Raw genomic sequence first — 21,436 nt, forward strand, 5'->3', positions numbered from 1 at the left:
GCAACCTATCTGTATATTTGTTTGAACTTCTTGTAAATGTGTCATATTAGTCAAGTTTTGGCTCTGTGCTCTCAGCTTTTTAAAAAATAATAGTTCCGTGCATATTTAATCACAAGAACATATACAGGAGTTGGCTTATTGTGTGTTTGGGTGTTTCTTGTTATAAGAAATTTGTATTTGTGTTTGTTATATATTTAGTGATTTAACATTGAAAGAAAAATTTGTAAATATATCTCTTTTAAGCTTCTGAGTCTTTTTTTTTGTTTGTTTTCTTAGATTTAAAAAAGAAATTTTTGGCTGCGTTGGGTCTTCGTTGCTGCGCGCAGGCTTTTCTCTAGTTGCGGAGAGCAGGGGGGCTACTCTTCGTTGCGGCGTGCGGGCTTCTCATTGCAGTGGCTTCTCTTGTTGCAGAGCACAGGCTCTAGGCACGTGGGCTTCAGTAGTTGTGGCTCGCTGGCTCTAGAGTGCAGGCTCAGTAGTTGTGGCTCACGGGCTTAGTTGCTCCGTAGCATGTGGGATCTTCCCATACCAGGGATCGAACCTGTGTCCCCTGCATTGGCAGGCGGATTCTTAACCACTGCGCCACCAGGGAAGTCCCCTGAGTCATTTTAATCAAGAGACTTTTGAATTTGTAAAGCAGTCTATAAAACAAACAAGCAAACAACAAATGCTCTAAAGCAATATCTTTTATATCTTGTTACTTATGTGAACTGTTATGGGTCTCCAACAAAAATTCAGAAATGAATCTGATCGTCAGACTGATGAAGACTACAGATGTCCTTTTTTTCTGAACTGGTTTTAACATTTTTCTCCATAACTGTTTGAAAGCAATTGAACTAAGATTTTCCCCAGGAATGGGAAATAATAATTTTAATACTACCATGAGAAGAAATAATGATTCCAGGGCACCAACCAGTAAGGCCAGCATCCCTATATCATCATTTAAACGAGTGTCTTCTGGGAAAACGGGCAGAATCATTCTAAAATACTCTTAACATGAGAAATAACATATACTTGTTAATTTCCTAGTTACCAAAGGGCCAGATTAAAAAGATTTGTTGCAGTCAAGGGATTTTTCAGGGTTATAATATCGCCCATCAAACATCAAAACGTGAGATGCCCAAGACTCTGAAAAAATTCGATAACTTTCAGTTTTACATGCAGTAGTGAGTCCCTGGGAAGTCAGTAGATGTCCTTGACACTGTGCTATGGTTGGTTTCTGCTGCTCCAGGCATTTTGCTGAACACTGTTTTTACCTTTATCGGCATGCAGTCATAAACAGTGCCAGGGAATGTTGAAATAAGTACGTGAACTTATTTGGTCTTGTTTACAGTAAGAATTCAGAAAACATGGGACTCATGAATAGAATGAATGCTTATTGTTTTTATGTGTTTAAATAATTGAATATGGTTGTTTTAAAAATTAGAGTAGAATAAATTTGGAGCAAAAACCAAAAATAAAAAAAAAAGACTACAGATGTCCTCCATGAACGTCTGTTTCAAAATTTTAGGTTAATCAAATAGCTTCTTTGTTCTCATTTGTTGACCTTGTAATGTGATATATAATAATTTTTAACTCTGACAATAAATTTTTACTAACAAAATACATGTCAGTTAAGGTTTGGTTATAGATAATAGAAACCAATCTAATTTAGCTTAAAGGGAAAGAAATGTATTGGGCAACTTAAAAAGCATTGGAAGGGCAGGAGGGGTCAACTCTAGGTGGAGTTACCAAGACTGCCAGTCCCAGAATTTCACTTCCTCAGCTGGGACAGGAAAAATTGCTCCCTTGGCTCCAGGAAGCCCAGAGAGGCAGGAATCTGGTGGCTGTGGATCCACGCTGTCCCTGCTTTCATGCTCCCACTTCACCCCATTCTGAACTCAGTCTCCCATTAGCAGTACATCTGATTAGATGCAAGGAAATCTGACAATGTGCTTTTTCACTTTCCAGCCTGTGCAAAACAGGAAGGAGCTTTCAATGGAGGTTGGAATTATATCTGCCGCTATATTTCTTTTAATCTATTTAATGTATTGGGTTATTCCATATAAGACTTTATTTGGAAATAAAAACCTGCCCTGTTAGAAAAAGTTTGGAAACTAGTGATACAAGCACCAAAATTTAGATTGTGATATTCAGTACCAAACACTGTAGATCTTCTGATAACAAGTGGATGGCTCTGCCTGTCTGTAAGCACGTTGACTTGAAGCCCCTAGCATCTGCTGTCATGGCTGCACCTGTGCTCCAGAACCATAGCCAGTGTGTTTAGAGACCTCAAGTTTATTGGGATCATAATAGAGATGAAGAATATTCAATAATTTATCTCAAATAATGCTGTAATTTGTTTTTAAATTCTAGGTATTTAATACTATAGCTATGTTTGGTTATTTTTTATAGTGTTAATAGAAAGTCATCGGGCTTCCCTAATGGTGCAGTGGTTAAGAATCCGCCTGCCAATGCACAGGTTCTTCCCAGGTCCGGGAAGATCCCACATGCCGCAGAGCAACTAAGCCCGTGCTCCACAACTACTGAGCCTGTGCTCTAGAGCCCACGAGCCACAACTACTGAAACCCACATGCCACAACTACTGAAGCCCGCGCGCCTAGAGCCCGCGCTTCACAACAGGAGAAGCCACCGCGATAAGAAGGCGGCGCATCGCATCAAAGAGTAGCCCCTGCTCGCCGCAACTGGAGAAAGCCCCCACGCAGCAACGAAGACCCAACGCAGCCAAAACTAAAAATAAATAAAATAATAAATTTATTTTAAAAAAAGACATCATAGTGTTGGTCTCTAATGCATTTTTCTATTTTGTGGTTTTTTATTGAAGTATAGTTGCTGTACAATATTGTATCAGTTGCAGGTGTTCAATATAGTGATTCACAATTTTTAAAGGTTATACTCCATTTATAGTTGTTATAAAATATTGGCTCTATTCCCCGTGTTGCACAGTATATCCTTGTAGCTTATTTTATACCTCATAGTTTCTACCTCTAATGCATTTTAATTTAGGAATGTGACCTCTTGTCTCTGCTTAGTGGTTATCTTCTCGAACTTCCAAAATAATATTCTAAAAAAATTATTTCTCCCTGGGCTATACTTGTTCTACTGATCTCTACTCCATAGGATTCTGGAATTATTCTGTTACCAGTTCTTTTATCAATTTCCAGAGAACTACAGACACAGCATTTTTTAATTCAACAGTCTTTTCTGCAAATAAATGTTTGATTCACTTTTATAATTGATTATTATTAATGGATGCTGAAGAATAATGAACTTCATAACAATATTTTAGCCTTCCTTGTAGAAGTACAGCAGCAGGATTGCTTTGGATGTGCAGAAGAAGATGTAATTTTGTTTTCTTTATCTGATTTTATGCTGCTTATGGATAACATTTCCTACTGGTAGAAAACATATAATCTCAGCGATTGAAGGTCTCAGTTACTTCTGCTCTAAAGCCTACTTTTTTTGCGTTAACTTGGTCTCTTTTGGAACTTGGTATTCTCCATACTTAGTCTTAGCTAAGTACCTAGGACTCGCATTCAGAAGGTGTCAGACTGTTGTCCGAAGTGGCTGTGTGAGAGTTCCAGTTTGGGACAGCTTCTTCCTAAATTTTCTTTCTTCTCTCTGACAGTTGGGCACGTAGGGAAACTAGGAAACGAGGCAGTGACGGTGAGCAGCCTTTGGCCCTTTAACACCGTCCTCCTGGGCTCTGTTGAGCTCACTGCTCAGGCTGCTCAGGCTAGCATGATGCAGGGCCTGTTAATTCCCGGGGAAGCGGGACAGGGCTTCAGCCGCCTGCCAGCCCTCCGCGTGGACTCCTGCTGCTGCCGTCAGGCCCCGAAACCCACACCGAGTTCCCAGCGACCCATGGCTGGAGCGGCTTTGCCCTCCCCGTGGGAGTCCCTCGGCTTGCTGCCTGTGCCCTCGCGTTCTCCAGTGCAGCTGCTGAACGCCTGCAGGGTGCTTTGAGGCGGGCTTGAGGGAAAGGAATGATGCGGGTCAGGTTGCGAGGTTCGCAGTCAATATGGAGGAGTAACTTGGAGGCTGGGGACGGTGGGAGAATGGAGGGAATGCAGGACACGTTAACGTTCCCTCCCCGCCCCCAGTGCCCCCAGCCAGCACTGAAGTGTAGGGCCGGAAGATGTTCTAGACAAGACGGTATCCTGGATGGTCCTGGCGTCCGCTGCACGAGGAGCTAAAGCCTAGGGCGAGTCATGCTTTCCTGTTCAATCAGCTTTATTAAGGCAGGATTACATACAATAAATCTGACCAATTTTAAGTATGCAGGTCAGTGAGTTTTCGGGAATGTATTGTGTCATGTAACCATCAGCACATCAGCATTGCTGTCACCCCAGAAAGTCCCATGTGCCTCTTTGCAGCCGAGCTCCCCTGCCTCATCCCTCTCTAGTCTCTGGCAGCCTCTCAGCTGCCTTTGTCCTGTTTACGGAGTTTCACGTGAATGGAATCATACAATAGGCAGTATTCGCGTCTGGTTTCTCTCACTTGGCGTAATGCTTTTCAGACTCGTGTCTGTGGTGTGTATCAGTGCTCTGTTCATTTCTGCTGCTCAGTAATATTCCTTTATTTGGATGTATGACACTTTTAGCAATTTATAAATTTCCAGTTACTTCACATTCTTTCCTTTTAACTTTACCAACCTAATGGGTAGTGATGGTATCTCATTGTAGTTGTAGTTTGCATTTCCCAAACAACTAAAGATGGTGAGCATTTTTTTTTTTTCAGTGAGCTTACTTGCCATTTCTATGTCTTCTTTTGTGAAGCATCTATTCAAATATTTTGCCCATTTTAAAATTGGGGATATTTGTCATCTTAATATTGAGTTGTAATATTACTTTGTATACTCTGGACACAAGTCCTTTATTAGATATATAATATTATGTATCTCCCAGACTGTGGCTGTTCTTTTTTTTTTCCCAACAGTGTCTTTTGAAGAGCCAACGTGTTTAATTCTGATAAAGTCTGTTTTATCAATTTTTTCTTTTATGATTTTTTTCCCTAATCCAAGAAATAAATTAACTCAAGATTTTCTTTCATGTTTTATAGTTTTCACTCTTTTGTATATGTTATTTCAAATTCGTTCAAGTTAATTTTCCTATGTGGTGTGAGATAAGGGTCAAGAGTTTTTGTTTTGTTTTTCTATATGAATATCCATTTATTACAGCAACATTTGTTAAAAAAGATTATTTTTTCTCCAGTGAATAAAACTTTGGAAGCTTTGTTGAAAAATCGCATATATCCATATGTTTATTTCTGGATTCTCTATTTTGGTTCATTATCTACATATCTGTCATTAGGTTGTTTCCATCACACTATTTTATTTTTGTTTCCAGCTTTATTGAGGTATAATTGACAAAATTGTATGTACTTAAAGGGCACAACATCAACATCACTACTCTTCAGGGAAGTACAAATAGAAGCCTATTAGGGAGTCTGTTACCAAAAGACAAGAGATAAATGCCAGTGAGGATGTGGAGAAAAGCACTATGCAGTTGTGATTAATACAACTTTATGGGAAGCCTTAGAACGCAGTGTAGCTTCTACAACTTCCTTATTTTTCAAAATTGACTTGGCTTCTTTGGGTCATTTGCCTTATCATGTAACAGGGTATCTTTCTCTATTTAGGAATTAAATTTCTCTGATCTTGCATCTTGTGACCTTACTGCATTCACTTATTTATTCTAGTAGTGGTTTTTTGGTGTGTTTTGTTTTGTTTTGCAGATTCCTTAGGACTGTCTACCTAGGTTATCATGTCATCTGTGAATAAAGACTTTTTTTTTCCTTTCAGATCTGTATACCATATATAATATTTATATTATATGTAATATAAATTATATAACACACACTTTTTTGTCTTATTTTTCTGGCTAGAACCTTCAGTACAATGCCTAATATGGGTGGTGAGAGAAGATATTCTTGCCTTCCTCCCCATCTTAAGGAGGAAGCATTTGGTCTTTCACCATTAGGTACGATGGTACCTGTAGATTTTTCACAGATTCTCTTTATCAGGTTAAAGAAATCCGCTTAAATCCCTAATCTGCAGTGAGCATTTATCCTGAAAGAGCACTGATTTTTTTTCAAATATTTTATCTCTGAGATCACAGTCTTTTCGCTGCCTAGTGGCCACTGTCTAAAAACCTTCGTTTCATGCATTTTGTCTGGTTTTCTAGTTGTTGATGATTGGAAGGTCATTTCTGTTTCAGTTAATCCTTCATGAGCAAACGTGGAATATTATTTTAATACTATAACTAATGTCACCCATATCAAACTTCAGACAAAGTGAAAATGAATGTTCAGTGATTCATTGCTATAAACTGCTGTTACTTTTAAATTAAGTAAAATGTCTTAATACGGAATTATTGACAAGTCATTACTTCTTAACTGATACCAGAAATGTTGAAGAAATAGGGTTGTGGTAACAAGAAAGAGTCAATATGCTAAAAATTGTAGACAATTAAATTCTTTGTTCAGTTCTAGTATTTTTTTGTTAGTGTCTCAAAAACATGAAGTATTTGCCTTGTTTCTTTGTTTTATTCCTTTGGTTGGTATCAATAATAAATAAAATGTATGTCCAATATAAACGTACATATTCCTAGAGAATAAGCAATTTTCAGGCAGAGCTGTACTTCGTATAGGGCCATCCTCACCCCCATGGTTCAGCTGCCCACTCCCCTGCTAAGACCCCTTTGCTCCCACTGGCCTGAGCAGACTCTGTCCCTGAGGGTGTTTCCCTTCTTGGCCTGTCAACTGGTCTGAAGCAGAAAGAGAACTGCTCACAAACGTCAGCTTTCTGCAGATTTTTTTTTTTTTTTTAGCAAAATGAGACTCTTTAAAAGTTTTACCGTTTTCAGTGTCACAGAAACAAAAAAGAGAGCCAGTGTTCCAAACTTTGTCTATCGCACACTTGAAATATACTGCAGAATAAATAGAGTGAATATGAAGTAACTTCAGAGAAAAATAATAAAGGCCCTACTTTAATTTTTCCTCTGAACAGTTTTAGATTAGAACTTCCAAGATGTATAGATTAAGTTAGCAGTAATTAGGCTATAACAGACAATAGTAACAAAAACATCTTCAATCAAAAGTAAAGTAAAAGATTTGCACAGAACTAAAGACTTTTGTATCACAATTTCCAATTTATTTTATTTATCTTATTCATGTTATTACAATTCAAAATGATATGATTGAGTCAGTAAAATTTAAACCTTTTACTGAGTTCTTAATGTTTATCATCTATTTAGGCCCAGGATCATCTCCTGTTTTCATATCGGTTAAGTTCTCTGGCTAGAGGCTCTTCAGTGGGGCTAATGGCAAACTCTGGGAGGGCTTACGCCAAGGAGTACTTCCCAGAACTTTTGCTCCCAGTGTCCTTGTCCCCATGGTGAGACACAGCCATCTCCCGCCTCTACAGGAGACCCTCCAGCACTAGCAGCCATGTTGCTGACAGGATTTCGGTGCTCCAGCTGGGTGTCAGGCCTGAACCTCTGAGGTGGGAGAGCCAAGTTCAGGACATTGGACCACCAGAGACCTCCCGGTCCCATGTAATATCAATGAGCCAGAGCTCTCCCAAGGATCTCCATCTCAACGCTAAGACCCAGCTCCACTCAACGACCAGCAAGCTACAGTGCTGGACACCCTATGCCAAACAACTAGCAAGACAGGAACACAACCCCACCTGTTAGCAGAGAGGCTGCCTAAAATCATAATAAGTTCACAGACAGCCCAAAACACACCACTGGACGCGGTCTTGCCCACCAGAAAGACAAGATCCAGCCTCATCCACCAGAACACAGGCACTAGTCCCCTCCACCAGGAAGCCTACACAATGCACTTAACCAACCTTAGCCACTGGGGGCAGACACTAAAAACAACTGGAACTATGAACCAGCAGCCTGCGAAAAGGAGACCCCAAACACAGTAAGTTAAGCAAAATGAGAAGACAGAGAAACACACAGCAGATGAAGGAGCAAGGTAAAAACCCACCAGACGAAACAAATGAAGAGAAAATAAGCAGTCTACCTGAAAAAGAATTCAGAGTACTCATAATAAAGGTGATCCAAAATCTTGGAAATAGAAAGGAGAAAATACAAGAAACATTTAACAAGGACCCAGAAGAACTAAAGAACAAACAAATAATGATGAACAACACAATAAATGAAATTAAATTATTCTCTGGAAGGAATCAATAGCAGAATAACTGAGGCAGAAGAATAGATAAGTGACCTGGAAGATAAAATAGCGGAAATAAGTACCGCAGAGCAGAATAAAGAAAAAAGAATGAAAAGAATTGAGGACAGTCTCAGAGACCTCTGGGACAACATTAACCTCACCAACATTCCAATTATAGGGGTCCCAGAAGAAGAAGAGAAAAAGAAAGGGACTGAGAAAATATGTGAAGAGATTATAGATGAAAACGTCCCTAATATGGAAAAGGAAATAGTCAATCAAGTCCAGGAAGCACAGAGAGTCCCATACAGGATAAATCCAAGGAGAACCACACCAACACACATATTAATCAAACTATCAAAAATTAAATACAAAGAAAAAATATTAAAAGCAGCAAGGGAAAAACAACAAATAACATACAAGGGAATCCCCTTAAGGTTAACAGCTGATCTTTCAGCAGAAACTCTGCAAGCCAGAAGGGAGTGGCAGGACATATTTAAAGTGATGAAAGGGAAAAACCTACAACCAAGATTACTCTACCCAGCAAGGATCTCATTCAGATTCAACAGAGAAATTAAAACCTTTATAGACAAGCAAAAGCTAAGAGAATTCAGGACCACCAAACCAGCTCTACAACAAATGCTAAAGAAACTTCTCTAGGCAGGAAACACAAGAGAAGGAAAAAAACTACAATAACAAATCCTAAACAATTAAGAAAATGGTAATAGGAACACACATATCGATAACTACCTTAAATGTAAATGGATTAAATGCTCCAACCAAAAGACATAGACTGGATGAATGGATACAAAAACAAGACCTGTATATATGCTGTCTACAAGAGACCCACTTCAGACCTAGGGACACACACAGACTGAAAGTGAGGGGATGAAAAAAGATATTCCATGCAAATGGAAATCAAAAGAAAGCTGGAGTAGCAATTCTCATATCAGACAAAAAAGACTTTAAAATAAAGACTATTACAAGAGACAAAGAAGGACACTACATAGTGATCAAGGGATCAATCCAAGAAGAAGATATAACAACTGTAAATATTTATTCACCCAACATAGGAGAACCTCAATACATGAGGCAAAACCTAACAGCCATAAAAGGGGAAATCGACAGTAACACAATCTTAGTAGGGGACGTTAACATCCCACTTTCACCAATGAACAGATCATCCAAAATGAAAATAAATAAGGAAACACAAGCTGTAAACAGTGTGTTAAACAAGATGGACTTAATTGATATTTATAGGACATTCCAGCCTAAAACAACAGAATACACTTTCTTCTCAAGTGCTCATGGAACATTCTCCAGGATAGATCATACCTTGGGTCACAAATCAAGCCTTGGTAAATTTAGGAAAATTGAAATTGTATCATGTATCTTTTCTGACCACAATGCTATGAGACAAGATATCAATTACAGGAAAAAATCTGTAAGAAATAAAAACACATGGAGCCTAAACAATTCACTACTAAATGACCAAGAGATCACTGAAGATATCAAAGAGGAAATCAGAAAACTACCTAGAAACAAATGGCAATGAAAACGCGATGACCCAAAACCTATGGGATGCAGCAAAAGCAGTTCTAAGAAGGAAGATTATAGCAATGCAATCCTACCTCAAGAAACAAGAAAAATCTCAAACAACCTAACCTTACACCTAAAGCAATTAGAGAAAGAAGAACAAAAATACCCCATGGTTAGCTGAAGGGAAGAAATCATAAAGATCAGATCAGAAATAAATGAAAAAGAAATGAAGGAAAAGCTAGCAGAGATCAATAAAACTAAAAGGTGGATCTTTGAGAAGACAAACAAAGTTGGTAAACCATTAGCCAGATTCATCAAGAGAAAAAAGGAGAAGACTCAAATCAATAGAATTAGAAACAAAAACGGAGAAGTAACAAATGACCCTGCAGAAATACAAAGGATCATGAGAGATTACTACAAGCAACTATGTGCCAATAAAATTGACAACCTGGAAGAAATGGGCAAATTCTTAGAAAAGCACAACCTTCCGAGACTGAACCAGGGAGAAATAGAAAATATAAACAGACCAATCACAGGCACTGAAATTGAAGCTGTGATTAAAAATCTTCCAACAAACAAAAGCCCAGGACCAAATGGCTTCACAGGCGAATTCTATCAAACATTTAGAGACGAGCTAACACCTTTCCTTCTCTAACTCTTCCAAAATATAGCAGAGGGAGGACCACTCCCAAACTCATTCTACGAGGCCACCATCACCCTAATACCAAAACCAGACAAAGATGTCACAGAAAACAGAAAACTACAGGCCAATATCACTGATGAACACAGATGCAAAAATCCTCAACAAAATACTAGCAAACAGGATCCAACAGCACATTAAAAGGATCATAAATCATGATAGTGGGGATTATCCCAGGAATGCAAGGATTCTTCAATATACGCAAATCAATCAATGTGATAAACCATATTAACAAATTGAAGGACAAAAACCATATGATCATCTCAATAGATGAAGAAAAAGCTTTTGACAAAATTCAACACCCATTTATGATAAAAACCCTCCAGAAAGTAGGCATAGAGGGAACTTACCTCAACATAATAAAGGCCATATATGACAAACCCACAGCCCACATTATTCTCAATGGTGAAAAACTGAAACCATTTCCACTAAGATCAGGAACAAGGCAAGGTTGCCCACTCTCACTGCTATTATTCAACATAGTTTTGGAAGTTTTAACCACAGCAATCAGGGAAATAAATAAAAGGAATCCAAATCAGAAAAGAGGAAGTAAAACTGTCACCGTTTGAAGATGACATGATACTATACATAGAGAATCCTAAAGATGCTACCAAAAAACTCCTAGAGCTAATCAATGAATTTGGTAAAGTAACAGGATACAAAGTTAATGCACAGAAATCTCTTGCATTCCTGTACACTAATGATGAAAAATCTGAAAGAGAAATTAAGGAAACACTCTCATTTACCATTGCAAAAAAAAGAATAAAATACCTAGGAATAAAGCTACCTAAGGAGACAAAAGACCTGTATGCAGAAAACTATAAGACACTGATGAAAGAAATTAAGGATGATACCAACAGATGGAGAGATACACCATGTTCTTGGATTGGAAGAACTGACATTGTGAAAATGACTCTACTACCCAAAGCAATCTACAGATTCAGTGCAAGTCCTATCAAACTACCAATGGCATTTTTCACAGAACTAGAACAAAAAATTTCACTATCTGTACGGTAACACAAAAGACCCCAAATAGCCAATGCAATCTTGAGAAATTAAAATGGAGCTGGAGGAATCAGGCTCCTTGACTTCAGACTATACTACAAAATGACAGTAATAAAGACAGTATGGTACTGGCACAAAAACAGAAGTATAGATCAATGGAACAGGATAGAAAGCCCAGAGATAAACCACACACATATGGTCACCTTATCTTTGATAAAGGAGGCAAGAATATGCAATGGAGAAAAGACAGCCTCTTCAATAAGTGGTTCAGGGAAAACTGGACAGCTACATGTAAAAGAATGAAATTAGAACACTCCCTAACACCATACACAAAAATAAACTCAAAATGGATTAACGGCCTAAATGTAAGGCCAGGCACTATAAAACTCTTAGAGGAAAACATAGGCAGAACACTCTATGACATAAATCACAGCAAGATCCTTTTTGACCCACCTCCTATAGAAATGGAAATAAAAACAAAAATAAACAAATGGGACCTAATGAAACTTCAAAGCTTTTGCACAGCAAAGGAAACCATAAACAAGACGAATAGAAAACTCTGAGAATGGGGGAAAATATTTGCAAACGAAGCAACTGACGAAGGATTAATCTCCAAAATTTACAAGCAGCTCATGCAGTTCAATATCAAGAAAACAAACAACTGAATCCAAAAATGGGCTGAAAACCTATATAGACATTTCTCCAAAGAAGATATACAGATGGCCAAGAAGCACATGAAAAGCTACTCAACATCACTAATCATTAGAGAAATGCTAATCAAAACTAAAATGAGGTACCACCTCACACCCATCAGAATGGCCATCATAAAAAAATCTACAAACAATAAATTCTGGAGAGGGTGTGAAGAAAAGGGAACCCTCTTGCACTGTTGGTGGGAATGTAAATTGATACAGCCACTATGGAGAACAGTATGGGGGTTCCTTAAAAAACTACAAATAGAACTACCATATGACCCAGCAATCCCACTACTGGGCATATACCCTGAGAAAACCATAATTCAAAAAGAGTCATGTACCAAAATGTTCATTGCAGCTGTATTTACAATAGCCAGGACATGGAAGCCACCTAAGTGTCCATCGATAGATGAATGGATAAAGAAGATGTGGCACATATATACAATGGAATATTACTCAGCCATAAAAAGAAACTAAATTGAGTTCTTTGTATTGAGGCAGATGGACCTAGAGACTGTCATACAGAGTGAAGTAAGTCAGAAAGAGAAAAACAAATACCGTATGCTAACACATATATATGGAACCTAAAAAAAAAAGAAAACTGGTTTTGAAGAACCTAGGGGCAGGACAGGAATAAAGATGCATACGTAGAGAATGAGCTTGAGGACACAGGGATGGGGAAGGGTAAGCTGGGACGAAGTGAGAGAGTGGCATGGACATATATACACTACCAAATGTAAAACAGATAGCTAGTGGGAAGCAGCCGCATAGCATAGGGAGATCAGCTCGGTGCTTTCTGACCCCCGAGAGTGGTGGGATAGTGAGTGCGGGAGGGAGACACAAGGAGGAGGAAATATGGGGATATATGTATATGTATAGCTGATTCACTTTGTTATACAGCATAAACTAACACACCATTGTAGAGCAATTATACTACAATAAAGATGTTAAAAGGAAAAAAAGATCTCTGTTGACATAGCAGTGTGTGATGTCCAAATTTCATGGAATCTTGTATGCTCCAGAGAATTTGTGAAATCTAGAGGTGATCAATACATTCTGGGATTTTTTTCCCCCATCCTCAGAAAACTCCTAGACCATGTAGACTTTGATGCTAAGCCCTTTTTTGTTGATTATTTTTATAAATATGATAGGAAAGCTTTGGATTTCTCATATCCCCACATCCTCAATATTGAAGCATCATTATAAAGATATGTTTTAAAAGGCACAAAATATTGTAAGAGTTTTAGGAAGCCTCAATAATTTTTATTTATAATTTTTACCTATCTATTATAATAAATTTTTAAGTTCCTTAGCTGTTTCTAAATAGTTACTTGAAACTATGAATTTTGGAAGACATTATTGAATATAAAACTTCCCATGCTAAAAGGTGACTAATTCTCCAAATGTTAACGGAGTTTACATTTAATTACTTTGGTTTCTTCTGTCAGAATGATAGAATTGCTTCTCTATTTCAACAGCTCACATGTTATCAATTGAGAAACTAAGATCAGCTCTGCATTTGCCTCTGGGAGAGATGTTGCTCAGGTTGCTAACGGTGAACCTTACAGTGAGTTACAGTTGTCACGAACATGATACCAAAGCAGAGTTCAAAGACACAGAATCCACACAGCTCCAGGACATTTAGAAATAGCTAAGTTCTATAACGCAATATATAGAAATGGAGAGAAACATAGTAAGTGAATGTTTAATGATACCTAATGATTGTTTAATGATAACTTTGCTTCTATATATATATATATATATATATTTATATTTATAGGTATAAGGAAGGTACTTTGTAAGTTATTACATTATATACAGAAGACCACCTGCGATTCACACAATGCCTTTTTAAACCATCACTTTTCATTTATAGAATTGGAAAGCTTCATGGACTAACTCTCACTAGGAATGGTCTCCTTCTGTTTATATAGAAATAAATGCAAAGAATAGACTACGATGGGGTGTGCTAGAAAATGTGATTCTGTAAGTTACTGAAAATCGTTACAGTCCTTCAGGGAAAAAAATAATTTTTCCTGTTTTGTGATATAGCTTGTAAACTTATTATTTCCTCCCCCCCCCTTTTTGACCAAGACTACAATAAGTATATAGTTCTTTATACTGTCCAGTTATTTAGTGATTTGTAGATTATTTCATGTTTCCTCATCAGTAACTGCAAAATAGAGGGTTTATTGGCAAAAATCAATCCATCTGGTACTTCAGGTCTTGATTACATGTCTCATATTCTTCCATAAATTCCTGGTTTTTAGCGTTAGAAAATTGAAGTAAGAAGCATAACAGAAGTGAAGTGATTTGAGCACTATGTTTAATAGTTAGGCCACGAGATTTTAAAACGTTGGCAGAGGTAACAATCTCCTAATGTTTTACCACGAGGTTGCTGTCTGTATGCAAAAGAATCATTATATCTTAATCATTTAAGAATCATTTTTTGAGATGCCTCCACCCCCCAGTAATGTAAAAGAAATATTAGATGTGGCCTGTTGTCTCCAAGAACTTGTATTCAGTGAAGAAGTTAAGTCATTCGTATGTATATAGTTATCCACACAAAGCAGAATGTAGTCAATGCCAGGTTGAATGCGGAGAAAGAAAAGTGCAATTTATTGAGAGCCCGCTCTGTGCAAAAACTGTATGTACATCATCTCCCCTGATCCCAGCACCTCCTGAAGCGACCTCATTTTATACATGTGAGATTACCAAGTTTGGAAGGTCAAGGAGCCCATGTATGGTCTGTAAGTGAAGCTGAGAGTTGAAAACAGATCTCTTTGGACTCTAAGCCTATCTTCTCTTTTAATGTAGCAGTCTGCTCTCCTCGCAGGAAAGGAGTGTGTGAGAATTCTGAGGGAAGACATACAGTGGGCCTATGTGCTTTTGAGAGGGCCTCAGAGACAAGATACAAATTGAGCTGAGTCTTGAAAGACTTCAATGTGTGGGAAGAGGGAGGAATCAACTTTGAGGAAACAGCAGGCACCCTCATGCCTCAGTGCCTTTGCTCAGGCCGATCCCTCCGCATGGAATGCTTTTCCCTTTTCCTCAGCTGCTTCTATAGCCCATCCCCTGGAGGAGGTCTTCTCTAACCACACTTTCATCTGCAGCCTGCCCCCAGCCACTCCCCCCTTGCTTTCTGATCCTTCTTAACCTGGTCTACTTTGTTACCACTTCCAGCTTGCTGTATAATTTAGTCATTTATCATGTTTATGGCCCATCTCCTGCCTTTAGAATGAAGCTTCAGGAGGACAGGGATTACTGTCTTTTTTTGTTCTCAGATATATTGTAGGCACCGAGGATAGTGCCAGGAACTTAGTTATTGAGTAGGTGCTCAAAAAATACTTGTTGTTGGAAGGTATGAAGATTTTGGGTTAAGAGTGAGCAAAGCATATTTGGGGCTCTAGTAAGACCAGTTGTTGAGTCCTGTTGTTACAGATTCCAGTTGGAAAAATAGAACCAAATTGTGAGGACTTGAATCCTAAGCAAAGGGATTCGTTTATTTTTGGTAGGAATCGGAGAGCTTCCTGAAGATTTTATTTTAAATAATGATGTATTGATTTAATGATATAAAAGTAATATCCTATTAACATTTTATTACATTTCCTTCATTTCCTTTCCTCATTTCCTTTTGAGGGCTTTCTGTTTCACCTGGTAAAATTGGCTTAATCAATAGGGAAATAAACTGTCTCACATATGAAGAAGCTTTTAGGTAAGGCAGTCTTCAAGGCTGGCTGATTAAATTGGTTAGAAATGTCTCCAGAGATCCGGCTTTTCTCTCTTTCCTCTCCCCCAGCTGCCCTCTCCTTCTGCCCAATGCTCTGTGCCCGCCTCCCCTTCTCCTCTGTTGCCCTTGCTGGGTTATCGTTTGGGGTTGACTCCTCTCATGACTACAAGGTGTCTCCTGCCACCAACTAGGGCCAAAGGCTGCCTTTTTGTTTGCTCTCAAAGCCATGGAATTGAAGTCCTCCCCTTTGGTACGATTGAGCCAACTGAGACATTTATTCAGTATCTGGCACGTATTAGACATCTGATAGATATTTGTGGATTGAGTCGTTAAGACTGCATTGTTAGAAGACACATGGCTGTCTCTAGACAAGCTCCATAGCTGTGCCAGAAATGGCTGGAGGAGGCTGAATGGAGCCGCACCAGCTCCTAAGAGATGGAGGTTTGTATAAACGATGGCTGGTTTATTCATTTTCATGGGAAATACATATTTCCCACAAGGAGAAGACGAGTATGCTCCATTTACATTATCTGCAGAGACTGCAAGGCAAAGTGAGATGGATAATCTTGAAGGACTGAGGTGCAGTGACATCTTTGCAACGATCCCCAAGTTCTCTATCCTGTGGTCCCCATTTCTCCTCTCTGGATACATAGTATCAATGCGTGACTTCTTAGACTTCTCTTCTTATACTACAGGATGAGCACTGAAAGCCGAGAACTTAACCGTGGAAGATTTAGTCAAAATAACTGTATATTGTACTTCAAGGAAATGATAATCGATCCAAAAAGTTTTCTTTTTAACAATATTAAAACACATTTATACGTGTATAAATTATACACGACCATAATTGTTTTCATTTCAGACTTGTAACATGATATACTGAAGAAAACATAATTTGTAATTGAAACCAATTTGTGTGTCTATGTATATAATTTATAAAACGTGTATGTGTTTACATACACTTATAGATTAAATACATATACATATATTTTCACTTAACCAAATCATGGACAATTTTTCATGTCAATAAATAAACATAAACATTCATCATCATTTTTAGCAGCTGCAGTCTTGGGTTATATTGAATCTGTTTTCTTTATTGTAAAAAAATATATATTCTTTTTCAGTAGGAAGATTTTAAAAGATCAACAAAGAATAAAATTACTTAAGGATCATAAGAATCAATCAAAACTCTTTAATGCTTGGTTTTAAGTGGATCTTTTTTAGATCTATAATAATTTATTAAACTTATTTTGTTATTCTATTTGTTATTTTTCTTTATCACATTTTGTTTTTCTTTAATGGTATTCACTTTTGTCTATAGTTTCTATGGCTCAAATAGTAAGAAAATTTAATAATTTCTTATTGATTCTAAAGAATATGAGTTTTAGTGGAATTTTTGTCTACTCTGTATTTCTGGAGCTCTTACTTTAAGGCTAAACACCAGAGTAAAGACGAATATTAGAAGCAGACACAGAACTTTAAATCAGTCATCATAATGTAAATCCCTTTAAGTTCTGCTTATAAATTTGGATTCATTCCTGAAATCCCATTTCATATAAGAAATATCAAAATTGATCACAAAAAACAACGTACAAATATGTGCACAGTTATAAGGATTTATAAAATATTCCAAATTAAGTACTTGCTGAAAGGTGTACTTACTAAGAAATCCTCCAGGAGATTTTTTGTTGCATGAGCTATTCTTCCTAAGGCTTTAAAAAATTATTAAAATGATGCTTACATTGAAGACGGTTTCTTTTTTTAAAAAAAAATAAATTTCTCTTTAACAAGCATCAATATTCCCTTTCTGAAATTATTTAAAATTTTTTCCTGTTTATTCTTCCCACTAGAATTTAAGCTTCTTGAGAACAGGGTTAATTAAATGCCTGGCACATAATGGATCCGTAGTACACATTTCTTGAATAAACAAATGTTTACAGAACCCTAAAGCCACACAAAAATTAGTGTCTGCTGTTGCTCACATCTTTGTTGCTAATCTGATGCTCATGAAGGACTCAAACTCTCCCATCCACGGCAATTCCCTTCTTTTCCATGATTGCCTGTCCCTTCGCTTTTAAGTGAGCTTCATTCCTGAACCATGTGAAATGCCACTCAGACAGTTTAGCTGGGAGTACGTGTTGGAAGTGTACAGAGACGTTCCAGAGTTGTGGGTTCTTAGGAATCATTCTAAGTTGTGGTCTCTTAACCTTACACTGAAAATGTTTTTGTGGAAAAGAATATTTTTCAGTATCAAATTATATTGATAGGATGTTGTCTCACTTCAGGCTTATAAGGTGGCAGAAGAAGTCAGACACCTTGCCAAAAAGTGAGACAGCAAGTGACTGGCCACGTGGGCTTCTGACCACAGTGCACGCTCTGAGCCACTAGCCGTGCCACCTCTGCCATGCGGTCATCCTGTCCTCTCCACTGTGGACGAGAAAGTGAATGGGTTGTCTGCAACATGCTGAAACTTGCCTTGGGCAAGAGAGTTCGACAAAATGAAAATTCCAAGTATAGGAAATAGGAAGGAAGCTTCCCTTATCCTAACAAATTCACTGGACCCATTAATTTCCTCAGCGAAAAGACCATGTTCCCTAAATGTAATGGACTTGACATTCATTTAACAAAAATTGTTTGGCTTCTAAGTTGGAGGAAGAGATAGATGATTTATTTCTAAATCTGTACATAAGGTGAAGAATCCAGAAATAAGTTATAGGTAGCATTTTTCTTTCAAATACTTTGTCCATAAAGCAAGAAAAAAATTGGTTTTTATAAATACTTATCAGTAGAGTTTCTTATGCACACTCAAGTTTGAGAAGCACTACGCAAAACTAGAGGAAAAAACAAAGGGGACGTTTATGTACAGATGTCTGGACATTCGAGCTCTTCTTCCTTTGAACTAACTTTCAGATCGTACCGATGACTGGAGAGTGGAAGGTGGCAAAGGGTGACAGCTTGAAAACTCCATTCAGCCCCACAGTAAACTTGTTCACACAGCTGCTGCCTTCCTTTGCACGTTTTAATCAACCTTGAATTTTCAACCCTGTTCATTGAATTTCTTAGATAAAAATTAAAAAGAATTTAAAACATATATGCCTCTACAACTTTATAATCTGTTAATAAATTTGTCGTGATGATTAAATCAAAGAGTCCCATCTTCAGAGAGGTTTAGAAAAGAATAAGAGGTTAGGAGTTAAAGAATAAATGAAAATGTTTCTATGATGTGACTTCAGTGTATAAGATAAAATAAATGTTTTTCCTATAACATGGTTACATTCTTAGGGAAATCAGAGGCAATGCTCAAACCGTTGTGGAACAATTATAAGAAAAATATATAAGCAAGTATGTATTAATACGGTAATACAAAAAAATAGGACCTGCTTGTTGAACGCTTACTATCTGATAGTCCCAAGCTTGCGAATTTTGAAAAGGTTCCCAGGAAAAGGCAACATGCAGCAAGTTTTGAAGTCTAATTTACTTTAAATTATGAAGCATCCAAGGGGCATGATAGATGCGATATTTTTGAAAGATAAACTGGGTGTGTGTGTGTGTGTTTGTGTGTGTGTGTGTGTGTGTGTAGGCATGATTGCCAGGGCAGATGTTGGATTCAGGGATCAGCTTAAAGGTTACTGGTTGATAGGTGATTTGGAACTAGACTTAATGTTATTTGTGGAAATGGATGGTAAGCAGTAAATCTGAGAAAGATAAGAAAAAAGAGGAAACAAAAGGACTCAGTGGTTTAGTTAATAAGAATATTGAAGGAGAAAGAAGAATCACAGCCCTGTCTGGGCTTATGAACTTCGTCAGTGTTGAGATAGGTTAGGCTGTGCTTTTATGTAGAATACATTAGAAATCTGCTGTGTTAAGTGTGTGCTGGTGGTGGTAGTTAGAGAGGGTTTGGTTGCTAAACAAGGCACAAGACAGCAACAGCATGAAATTAAAGGCTGCCTCCCTGTGAGCGGTCTGCAGAGGCCCAGCTCCAGTCACCCTTCCTCTGGAAGGGCCATATCAACACCTTTTCTCTGGGTCAGAGCCAGTTACTGGGCATGGGATACTCTTAACCAGTGGACCTAAAGTGGAGTCTTGGACAGTTTGTTTCTTGTACCCTGCTGGTGGACACAGGCATATTCTTGCCCTGTAGCCAGATTCGTGGCGAGAGCCCTTCAGAGGGCCTCAGCTAGACCAGGTCAGTCCATGAGTCTGATTTTACTAGTGAAGAATGCTGACATGCTGGTACAACCCCCCCGCCCCCGCCAACTCCTGGGATCCGTGGTACAAAGCAGCACTATTAATAGGTGTGTTTCACGCCTTAACCAGGGAGCCATGCAGGCACATGTCTTATTTCAGCAAATTAGAAATGCTGGAAATAACCCTCACAGCACAAGTGTCAATGACCATTTGAGATATTCATGTGGGTTGTGTCATTTAGAATATTGCAAATATTACAAACCCTTTCTAGGTACGTGTATTTGATAAACACCACAGTGTAGCCATATTTGCAGGTACTACCATTTTAGAATCTCTAAAAAGGTAATCTTGAAAATGACTGGCAAACTGTTGTGTTATTTCATTTCCCTCCAAAATTAATACATACATCTAGCTTTAAACTTACTGTTTAACTTTTATAGAGTTTTAAAACCAAATTCCTAGATTTCACAAGCGGAGGCATTGCAAATAGCCTTCTAGTTTATTGAGCGGGAATGACATGTTCTGTATTTCAGAAACTACTCAGACTTTCTAATTGTATTTTTTCTCCCTCCCTTCTCCATCCCCCAGATGAATCATCTCCTAAAGAAGTCAGCAGGGTAAGTAACGTGAATATCATTTTTGATACCACAATATAGGAAATAAATTCTTTTGTATATTTTCAGTGCTCTAACGTGTTTAAGTGTTAGAAGAATAATTACAAAAAGTGAGTGCCCTCTCCAGCGTATCACTCATCAGTATGGAGTAAAGCCAGTGAGGAGAGAGGTGTGAAATTGGAGGCCTCAAACTGAATACAGCTAACAGATGCGTTCCATTTGGCCTGCCCATGCTTATGGAGTTTTCTGAATTTTTTGCCAACATTTAGATGTTGAGAGAGTGCATATTAAGATTGGATTTCTGGCTTCTCTTGAAAAACCATAAGACAGGGCAGCACTGACACCGAGTTCCCATGTGGCAACGGTCTGCTCAGGCCGCTTCCTCACCATCCCCCGCTCAGTGGCTTTGCACGTGTGCTACCGGGCTAACCCTGCCTTTAAGTTCATGCACCTTCTTTCTGGGAGAACAAAAGGTGACTACTCGTGAGCTGGAGACGTGATGTTCTTCGGTACTTTTAGAAATACTAAATGCATCGTTCTCACGTTCAAGAGAAACACTTAGTGTTAAAGTTATGAGACTTAAATTTAAAAGCTTATGGGAAATGAGTATCGAGAGCATTTTAGCATGCCACGTTTAATGCTACAAAATTATAATTCTGTAATTACATATGAAAAAGAATCTTAACTGTATATCCTGTTTACAGATAAAGATCTTAAAATGTGGATTCAATGTTGAAAATAATCAGAATTGTATCTGATGCAACCTTATGTAAGAGATCAC

At 38.0% G+C, this 21,436-nt stretch overlaps 1 protein-coding gene across 1 annotated transcript in view; it reads left to right on the top strand.

The window, feature by feature from the left end:
- Positions 1 to 21,436, top strand: part of PDE10A (phosphodiesterase 10A) — a gene marked incomplete at its 5' end in the record, with an annotated part of 577,771 nt that overhangs the window by 447,537 nt on the left and 108,798 nt on the right. The window contains one exon of the mRNA XM_082855961.1: positions 20,630 to 20,658. Coding sequence (XP_082712087.1) covers positions 20,630 to 20,658 — 29 coding nt within the window. The remainder of the gene's footprint in view (positions 1 to 20,629; positions 20,659 to 21,436) is intronic.

This window comes from Leucopleurus acutus (assembly GCF_964270905.1).
Source record: "Leucopleurus acutus genome assembly, chromosome: 15".
In the NCBI taxonomy this organism is placed as follows: domain Eukaryota; kingdom Metazoa; phylum Chordata; class Mammalia; order Artiodactyla; family Delphinidae; genus Leucopleurus; species Leucopleurus acutus.